Source organism: Triticum dicoccoides, chromosome 3A (assembly GCF_002162155.2).
Source record: "Triticum dicoccoides isolate Atlit2015 ecotype Zavitan chromosome 3A, WEW_v2.0, whole genome shotgun sequence".
Taxonomy (NCBI): Eukaryota; Viridiplantae; Streptophyta; class Magnoliopsida; order Poales; family Poaceae; genus Triticum; species Triticum dicoccoides.
In genome coordinates, this window is record NC_041384.1 from 737,298,474 (window position 1) to 737,309,050 (window position 10,577).

At 38.3% G+C, this 10,577-nt stretch overlaps 1 protein-coding gene across 1 annotated transcript; it reads right to left on the reverse strand.

Annotated features, from left to right (window-relative positions):
• Positions 1–3,719: 3,719 nt before the first annotated feature.
• Positions 3,720–8,938, reverse strand: LOC119273581 (long chain base biosynthesis protein 2d-like). The gene is made up of 12 exons (XM_037554696.1): positions 8,798–8,938; positions 8,619–8,684; positions 8,458–8,546; positions 8,231–8,376; positions 5,664–5,788; positions 5,493–5,586; positions 5,220–5,383; positions 4,873–5,034; positions 4,659–4,785; positions 4,399–4,565; positions 4,194–4,301; positions 3,720–4,060 (listed from the first exon to the last, which is right to left on the reverse strand). The coding sequence occupies exons 1-12, from the start codon at positions 8,921–8,923 to the stop codon at positions 3,965–3,967; spliced, it is 1,470 nt and encodes a 489-aa protein (XP_037410593.1). The 5' UTR covers positions 8,924–8,938; the 3' UTR covers positions 3,720–3,964.
• Between the last annotated feature and the right edge of the window lie 1,639 nt (positions 8,939–10,577).

A 10,577-nucleotide genomic window follows, 5' to 3' on the forward strand; every position in this document is an offset into this window, starting at 1 on the left:
ACCACTAAATTATTTGAAGCCCACCTATTTGATTTTTAAAGTTAGTTTGTACATTTTTGGAACTTGATCCCGCTATTGAAAGATGGGATGTATGTTTTTCCATGGCGAGATGCAATATTTGGACCATTGAAACCTCGTGAACTTTTTGGAGGTGTAACATCTGCTTATACTTTACAAAAATGACGTGTTTAGAATATGCTTCAAACATGTCAGCTGAGCCATCCAGAAAAGTGATGGCAAGCCTTTCTCTGGCTAGTGATAGCTAGCATGTATTCTAACCTATGATCTACAACTTTATCTAGCGACACCAATGCCATAATTTTAACTCGACGTTGGCACATCCCTTCTTTTGGTTACTTTATGAAATTACATGTTTTTCGTACTGATTACACGATCTCAAATTGTTTATGCATATTCATTAAATATCTTTATTATTGAACTTAAGTGTAAACCCTGACTTCTCAAGTCTGCGGTTTTTTTATGCACTTGCCCCCATTTAGCAATTTATAATTATAAATAATCAAGGATTTAATTATTACGTATATTTTCCACTTCATTGTAGAAATGTTTTGCACTACTTTGTTTATATTTTCAGAAAGCACTAAGCGCAAATTATTTGTAAATTTGACTTATGGACAATATTGTATTCTATGCAGGCGTACTTGGTTGTGATTTGTGGTTTCTGGCCCAAAAAAAGATTGTCATGTCGTAATTTCTCGAAGAGGCAGTGTACATTTTTTTAAAGCAATCACTATTTATGTGTGTAATAGAACAGTTAGTTTGTTGTACCTAGATATATGTACAATACACCACAATACTGTATGCTGATTTTTAATAAAAAGAACAAATGTACATTATTTGTGGTATATTGCTAGATGGCTCAACCATGCATGCATGGGTAACTGGATTAGTATGTTTCAAGAAAAAAAAATGCACATTTTAGATTTTTTTATCTAAAAAATTGTAGATTGTGAGGTGGTCTTAGCTTACATGTTTCCCCATGTACCATGCATGGACTCTTTAGGGCCGATCGTATCAAGACTCTAAAAATATATGGACTGCTAAGTCTGACTGAGTATGCTTCTATATATCACTAGCAAAGGGCCCGTGCGTTCGAAAGGGGGAATTTTTCTCGTAATTTCCACTGACTATGACCAGATTTTGTTCAAATATTATCGCATAATTTTGAAAATTTGTTCATAAATGCAAGAAAATGTTCCTTCTAAAAAATTTATTCATAGATTAAAGCATGTTCACATTTTAAAAAAAATAACATGGTGGTAAAAATACTTGGTAATTCAAGAATTATTTCGAATTTCAAGAAACATTTCTTTAAAAATATACTATAATATTCGGATCTATGCCCCTTTTAACTGGACGTTGGCACATCCTTTCTTTTGGTTACTTTATGAACTTACATGTTTTTCTTACTGATTACCGGATCTCACATTGTTATGTGCATATCATTAAATATTTTTATTATTGAAGTTAAGTGTAACAACAGTGACTTCTCAAGTCTGCGGTTTTCTGATGCACTTGCCCCTGTTTAGCAATTTGTAATTACTAGCAAAAGTGCCTGTGCTTGCAACGGGATAATAAAATTGTGGTGTTCAAACCAAGTTTTAAATATTCACAATCTATGTATATACATGTATAGTAATATCTGTGCACCAATGGCACACATGCGAACGTAAGACACAAGTATTGACGTTGGACTTGATCCTTGAATTATGTATTATTTTTTTAGTATATCCTTGATGCGTGCATGAGAAGGAAAAGAAAAACTCAGTCTCATGATAGATGAAAAACTGGAGAGCCCTACGACGTTCGAATAATTCAGAGGAACGCTCGCTTTTTTGACTTTTATAGATGGCGGGTTGTGTAATTTACTTCAACTTCAGGCACAGTTCGACGACAGACAAAAAATCTAAATAAACAATTAGCAAAGAGTTTTTTCACTTACGGGTGGCGGAGTGGGTAATTTACTTCAATTTTAGGGGTAGTTTCAGTGACATACAAAAAAAATCAGAGAAATGATTAACGAAGAGTTATTTTTACTTATGGGTGGCATGGTAGGTAATTTAGTTTAATTTTACGGGTAGATAGGCGGACGGACGAAAAGACGTAGGAAAGAAATAGTAGGATGAAAAAAGTGGAGAAACAGTCCTCCCTTTAATATTAGGTATTGATAGATAACCAAGGATTTGATTATTACGTATATTTTCCACTTCGATGTAGAAATGTTTTGCACTTCTTTCTTTATATTTTTAGAAAGCACTAAGCACAATTTTTTTTTGTAAATGTGATTTATTGACAGTATTGGTATTATATGCAGGCATAATTGCATTGTAATTTGTGGTTTGTGGCCAAGAAAACAGATTGTTATGTTGTGATTTCTGGAAGAGACATCGTACATTTTTTAGAGCAATTATTTTTTTTATGTGTAATAGAACAGTTTGTTTGTTGTACCTAGATATATGTACAATACACCACAATACTGTGTGCCAACTTTTAACAAAAAAACAAACGTACATTTATAAGTAGTACTCCCTCCATTTTTTTAGTCTGCATATAAAATTTGGTCAAAGTCAAACTATGTCAAGTTCGACTATGTTTATAGAAAAAAATACCAACATCCACAACATAAAATAAATATTATTAGATGCATCATGAAATTTATTTTCATACCATATATCTTTAGTATTGTAGATGTTGATAATCTTTCGTAAATATTTAGTCAAACTTTACAACGTTTGACTTTTACCAAATCTTATATGTAGACTAAAAGAAACGGAGGGAGTATATTGCTAGATGGTTCAACCATGAATGCATGGGTTACTGGATTAGTACGTTTCAAGGAAAAAATGCACATTTTTTTTTTATCTAGAAACATGTAGATTGCGAGGTGGTCTTAGCTTACATGTTTCCCTATGCACCACGCATGGACTCTTAAGGGCCGATCGTATCAAAACTCTAAAAATATACGGACTGTCATACAAATAACCATTTTAGGCTCCAAATTGATCCTAAGGCTAAGCTTGAGCAGGGATGGGAATAGGCTTATTTTCCCATAGATAGACATGGGCGATGTACTAATGGTAGGCGAAAATCGGAGGTTTCTCTTTTTTAGAGAAAAAAAATGGCCTGAGGACTCCTTTGTCACACGGCAAGGTGGAAAACGGAGGAGTCATGTGTGCCTGAACTCTTTGATTTCTTATGTGTAACTCTTTGATCTGTTTTTTTTTTTGTTTGAGTAGGACATCAAAGAATGAAATAAAAATATTTGTTGTAGTATATTGGAGACCACTGATGACAGCATGTTACATTAAGCTTGCCAAATAATTTTCTGGCCTTATATATGCCTGCGTAGGTGGAACTAGTTGTGAGTTATATCTAAAATATTTCTTCTCTTCTAGGTGGTGATGTTTCTTTGATCTGGTCAAACAATTAACTATGTGACTTGCATCAAGAAAAGGTAAAATTTGTTTATCCAGAAGCAATAGAACTCATGATAATATTATTCTTGATTCTAAGACATCACTCTTAGGTTCAGTTGACTTTGAACACCTCAGCTGCATATATTTTTCATCCGTTGCAACCCATGGGCAAATGTTCTAGTAAAATCTTAGTGCAAAGCTATGTACAAGGTCTATTTTTATTAGTTTTTCTGGTTCTATGTGCAATGATACTGTAATAGAGCATGATACTGATATGACCTCTCTTTATTAATTATTGTGCCACATCGGCTTATTATCGATTGTACTGCAATATACATCAATGAATCTCCCATTCTGCAAGGCAAGAATGTGATGCCACGAAGGTCTCATTATTAGACTTACACAATGATATCATGCTTGCTACTTGATTCAAAACTGCTTCAGAAATAAATGCAGAGTGAAGGGTACAACGGAGGTGGTAGATCTTGCATATAATAAGCGAACATACGCTTGTCTCTTCTCACTGCTCACTGAAACTTCTTAAGTTTCTTAACAGATGTAGTCTTTTTTTCCTCAACTGGGCAGTACTTGACTCCCACAAGATCGCCAACTTTGCTGATAACCTAAATTATTTGGATCAAATTTAACACATCAGTGCATCACATGGTCCATAAGTCTCATATTATTCATGTATCGGATCAATTATACACATGTGCTTAGTGTGAACATGTTGCATCTGTGGAGTGTGGACATTACCTCCAAACCTTTTATAAGATCCTCCCTGGAATGGGAAGCTGAGATACATATCCTAGCTCTGGCAAGTAGTAGTGGCGTAGCAGGATATGCAATAGTACAAACAGCAACCTAGATTACGCAACATGACACTTAGTAAAGAGGAACTCAAACTTGACTAGTTAGAAGAAATCTCACATTTTGACAATATTTGAGTGCAAAAACTCACATTTTTCCTCAGGCACTCCCTTGAGAATGCAGGCATTTTAGCGGGGTTGTAAAGCATGATTGGCATGACAGGTGAGCCATTATCTCCTAGCACCTCAAACCCCATTTTCTTAAGCTCTAAACGAAAAAAATTGCCGTTCTCCCGAATCCGAGCAAGTTTCTTTGCTCCTATTTAGAGCAATTACTAGATTAGGAATTCCATCAACACAAGAGGGACACAGAAAAGATATGAATACTTGAATCCTCATTCCGAGTATGTACCTCTGTTAGATCCGTCCTCCCCAAGGATAACCTTCATTGCGGAGATGACCTGCTGGGCTGCTGGAGGTGAGATGGATGTTGCATATATGTGGGCTGGGCATGCATGCTTGAGATGGTGTATGATCTCCTACAAAAAAACATTGAACGACCTAGTGACAAGATTTATCAAATCTATACATGTTCAGTCAAGAACTGGTAAGGATCTTGTGCATACTTTTGATGCTGCAATGTAACCTCCGCATGATCCAAATGATTTTGTAAATGTTCCCATCATAATATCAACATCAGCTGGATCCACTCCCATTAGTTCACATACACCTCTCCCCGTCTTTCCAATGGCTCCAATACTGTGTGCCTCGTCTAAATACGTGAAAGCCTATATATATGTTAAGAAGTTTAAGAACTCCAGTCAAGTCAATACTCCAATATATATACATCGCCAGCAGTTTGATGTTAGCAAGTGAGCACAGCATATGCTCTGTTTGGGAGGAACCCTATATGACGTAGAGTGTTCCTAGGAAACAGGCAGAAGTGGTCGATCAGTATGCACAATTCTCAAACCTTATACTTCTTGCAAACATCCATAATCCCAGGGAGGTTGCACATCTCCCCTTCCATGCTATAAATTCCCTCCATAATCACAATTATCTTCTTCCACGGCTTGTGTGTGTGATGTTGCCCCCCCGCAATCTGCTCCCTCAGTACATGTTCCAAATGTGCAGGGTCTGGAAGAAAATAGCGGAAACATTAAAGTACATGCCTATACATATGACATGCAGTTCTCCTGAATGATTACAAAAAGGAAAGAAATCAATGAGTTCTTATGGAGCTTACTGTTATGTTTGAAAACTTTGATGGTAGCCCCTGAAAATCTAGATCCATTCACTATTGAATTATGGTTCAGCGAATCACTAACTATCAGTCCCCCCTGAAATCATATTACAATACACATTAGCTCTAACATGTATCAAAAGAAGAGAAGAAAATGCCTCACCACATGTATACCTTCCCAATCAAAGCAGGAATGATCGCAGAGTTTGTGACATAGCCCATGCCAAAAGCAATAGCTGCGGGCTTGCCAACAAATCGTGCCACTAGCTCCTCAAGCTCTGTGTGGAGCTTCGTAGTTCCTAAAATCATGCATACATAAATGAGTTGACCTATGTCCCTTACTGAAGTACTAATTAAGTATATTTTCACAAAATAATAACGCAAACACTCAAAATCATAGTACCGGTTATGTAGGGATAGAATAAAATTAATTCCTCCAGATATTCAGCTATATCTACTACTCACATCCATCTATTATGCTTTAGTCCCACTCAACCTTGACATTATGTGCTACATTCATTCTCATGCGAATAATATCGTGCGATGATTCAAATAACATCAGTCGATGCGTCCATCTTTATTTGTGTTGCTTCACACAATCACCTACGATGCTTCATCCTCATTATTAGATGTTTCATTACGATACAGTTAAATCTTAAACTATTCCACATCTATCCTTTATCTACCTTAGATGCTTCATTGCTAAATTAATAGTGGTTCATTACTACTCAGAACTGATCTCATGCTATACTTGCGTTCTAGTTTTATATGTTTCATTACTTAACCTTGTGAAATAACTAATTTACCATCCATGCTTCCAGTAACAACAATCGCTTCACCAGTAACTATCCCGTGCTTCCAGATTTATACGCTACCTAGCTTTTATTTGTTGATGTAACCTAAATATATGCATCAAACTTATATGGTTGTCGCTCATTTTATGTTCTCAAGCGGTATCAAAATTTTAGATTTATATCTTGTTATTAAAATTTATTTATATTTTGTTTGCAGAAAGGCCATGGCATTTTGCGGCATTGAGAGCCACAATGTTGGTGATTTCGACAGGAGGCACACTTTACAAAAGAGACGCGACAATGACTCGGCACTCAATCGAGGCCATCCGACATTGTCAGTGGCTTTGTTGTCGATCTTGGGCATGCGCGTGGTGACGGTTACAACAATGTCAATTGCGGTAGCTGTGCTGGTGCAGGCAAAATATTCAAGACGATGACGACTAGCGGGCACTGTAAGAATTAAGGCCTCATTCGTTGACGGCGTTCTCGTTTCTTCACCCACATAGTTGGTTACCTGTATTTGCAACTTATAGTGGATGCAAAGTGACAATTTGTATGTAGGAAGACTTAGTACGTGAAGCACACCCATTTGAAACATATATTAACTGTAGCAGATCGAGCATTCAGCAGTAGCAAACTGTCATTTGTTTGGAAGCACATACCGAATTCATTTGAAGCATTCCTAATTAACAATCACTTATGTGGAAGAAAAAAATATTTTTTTTATTCAAAGCCATTCTATAGGTCATGGTCTATGGACAATATTAAAATGCTATTAAAGAAGAATACCCCGTTATAAATGTACAAGCTACATTTATTTGAAGCAAATTTCAATGATGAATAAATAAAGTTATTTGGTCGATAGAAGCATGATTTTGATATTTTCAAATCAAGCTGTTGTAACTGTTTCAGATCGAAATAAATTGTGATTACATTAGAAGCAATTTTAGTAGCACTAGAAACAAATTTTTTGATCCCATCATAATTAAATATAAATAACATTGAAAACACGATTTGTTCTGCTAGGAAGCAAAAAATGCGATCGCAAATATTTTTTCTTAAATTATTAATTTCGTTAAAACCTGACTTATACTCCCTCCGTTCCTAAATATTTTTCTTTTTAGAGATTTCAACAAGTGAATACATACGGAGCAAAATGACACGATCTTTACTTCAAATTTTTGGATTGACACCAAGCAGGTTTGGATGTTGGTCCTGGGTCCTTACTGAGAGTGAGATGGAAGTTAATCTTCAAGGAAGAAATGATAGAGCTGGTCAACCAGAATTCTGGTAGTATATTTGGGTGTCAGGGGTACTTTAGGCAGTTCCATTTTATATTCATCGTTCATTTTTCATGTATGAGCGGCTATGCAAGAACGCCAGTTAGCAGCGATTAACCATCACTGATTCTTCCAAGTTATGGCAATACATGTACTAGTATGACTAAATAATTATCTAATCTTGCTGCTCCAATTGTGGTTGCGATGGAAAGAAAAAAGAACCAATCATCCATGTAGTGTATAGTGACAAGGAACTACTTCCTCTGTAAACAAATATAAGAGCGTTTAGATCACTAAAATAGTGATATAAACGCTCTTCGTTTAGATCACTAAAATAGTGATTTAAACGCTTTTATATTTCTTTACAGAGAGAGTATGATTTTTCTTCGGGGAGAAGGGGAGCAAGCTACGGCAACGACCCAACAGGATGGAAGTGTGGGCTGCGGTGTGGGAATTAATATCGGTCTAATGGAATTACCAAGTTGTCCCTGAGTCAAACTTTGAGGGGGGCATATTAAGCATTGGATCAACTTAATACTACTCCTTGAACTTGGCAGTATGATGCACCGTAAAATATCTCCCGCAACGATGTGGCTAAGATCAAATGGGCGAGCTACTTCTAATCCTCCGGCCATGCACTAGTGGTGCCCAAATAAAAAACACGTACCTCCATCAACTCGAGCACTGCAAGTACTGGCAGAGTAATTTTTGAGCGACTCGATCACACGTGGGGTGCAGTACTCATCTGCTGCAGCAAAACCAAGGTAGTTGTAGGAACCCAAGTTAAGACACCTGGACGTTTCCGCGCTATGTCTGCATTGCATTCGAAGAAGACCTGACCGCATCAGTTCTTTTGCACTGTGGAATCACGAAACAAATATGAGGTAAACATACTGGAGTGTCTTGTTACAGTCATTTGAGTTACGCTCGACTAGATCCAGCCAAGCATCTGGCGCACTAGCAACGGGGCGATCGAAGCAGTCCTGCCCACCGATTAAGCAAAGTCAATATAGTCCTAGTAATTACATGATCTGAGTTCCAACTCGATCGCTCACCTGCATGCGGAGGTGGACGCGGCGCCAGTAGAAATCCTCGTACCCACAGCAAATGGGCGCGTAACCCTACCGGATTATCAGCACGAACATCGTAAGCACGCATCAAAAGAAGAAGAAGAAGAAGAAGAAGAACAAGAAGAAGAAGAAGAAGAAGAAGAAGAAGAAGAAACTGAATAGACCTTGAGGTTGCTGGATTTGGCGGCGTCGAGGATCCTGCAGAAGAAGTCGCGCAAGCGGCCAAAGGCGAAGATGAGGCCGTAGCTGAATCGCGTGGTGAGCGCGGTCAGGATCGGGGGGTTCACCATTGGAACTCTCACCACTCTAACTTGGTGTTTTCTTTGAACTTCGCCCCGCACTTCTCTAATTTATAATCGAACGGAGGAGGCACATACACAACAGCCGGAGTTAACTAATCGCCAACCTACTGGCCCGCTCCAACCATTCAATTGTTCTTTAAGCATTCAACACTAGTAGGAATTCTACCCTGGACAGCAGGGCTGGGCGGGTAAAATCCGGGGGCCCTGTGCCAAACTAAAAAATAAGACCCTATCCCGTTACAAAAACAGAATTACAGAAAAAAAATTACATATGCTTGAAAAGACATGATTGATGACTCATCTAGATTCTTGAACCACTATTTAAGTAAGAAATAATACAAAATTAAAGGGATCTACATCATTAATCTATTGAAGTATTGAAAGAATTGCTAATTTTCTGGTGATTATTCCAGGACAAACTACCGTAGTGCTACTCCTGTCGAGAAGAGACCTCATGACCGATCTCCGCCGAATTACCGACGTCTATCAGCTGATCGTGCCACGTAGAGGTGGTCAAGAACATACAACGGATTGGCAACTTGGTGCTCGAGTCACGACGGTTCTCCCGTCGATAGCTTCATCCATCGTCTCTCAACATTAATTCTATATGCTCTAGTAGCCTATGATGGGGATATTTGAAAATTTGTGAACATAAAGTTCATTAAAATAAATGTTTCACCAAGGATGCTGAACAAAAAAAGGAGCTACCGAGCAAAAGATGCATGGGGAAGCATGCATTGGTCTGCTTGTCTTGAAGTACAGACTTATTTATCAACTGGCCTAGTACACACAGCACACTACTGAAATTTTCACGTACGCCGGGTGTTATGCTCTTTGCCGAGTGCCAAAACACGGACACTCGGCAAAAGAAACAACGCCGAGAGTCACTCTCGACAAACCTCGCTTTACGGCAAACTACCTGTTTTGCTGTCACTACCTCACGGCAAAGAGCCACGTGGCATGCCCGTCCGTAACAGACGGCTCTGTCCGTCACTATCTACATTACCGAGAGCCGAATATCGACACTCGGCAAAGTATATGCCACATCCTATCTTCTTTTTTGTGTGTAACTGACATGTGGTCCCACTAGAAACATTTATCAGTAAAAGTTTCAAATAATTTGCTAAATATTTTTAAAAAAAATGACGATATCTTTGCCGAGAGCAGTTCTCGGCAATGCTCCTGACCAGTAGGACATCGTGGCCCACATGGCAGCTCACAGCTTACCGAGTGTGCATCACACTTGGAAAAGAGTGGCAGCCCTAGAGATGTCTTTTCCGAGAGTGGCTCTCGGCAATGCTCCTGACCAGCAAGACAGCCTGGCCCAGATGGCAGATGACAGGTTACCGAGTGTCGTCACACTCGGAAAAGAGTGGCAGCCCTGGAGATGTCTTTACCGAGAGCAGCTCTCGGCAAAGCTGCCAGCCCTAGAACAGTGATGTACTCAACGCCTTTGTTTCCGAGAGTGGCTCTCGGTAGTATGACATTTTTCTAGTGTTGCTCTCGGAAATCTATTCCATCCATTCTGTTGTTTAGCTATTTCTTTCCTGATCCCTGCTGATGAAAACAACTATAGTGCACTTTGCAGTAGTCCACACATATATATAGGCATAATTTGATCATATGTAGGCATAATTTGATC

Coding starts and splice junctions, on each gene's coding strand:
- LOC119273581 (XM_037554696.1), bottom strand. CDS start 8,923: ATGGTGAACCCCCCGATCCTGACCGCGCTCACCACGCGATTCAGCTAC. Junction 5,587..5,663: donor TTCCTGCTTTGATTGGGAAG/GTATACATGTGG, acceptor ATATGATTTCAG/GGGGGACTGATAGTTAGTGA. Junction 4,566..4,658: donor GGAGGACGGATCTAACAGAG/GTACATACTCGG, acceptor TGCTCTAAATAG/GAGCAAAGAAACTTGCTCGG.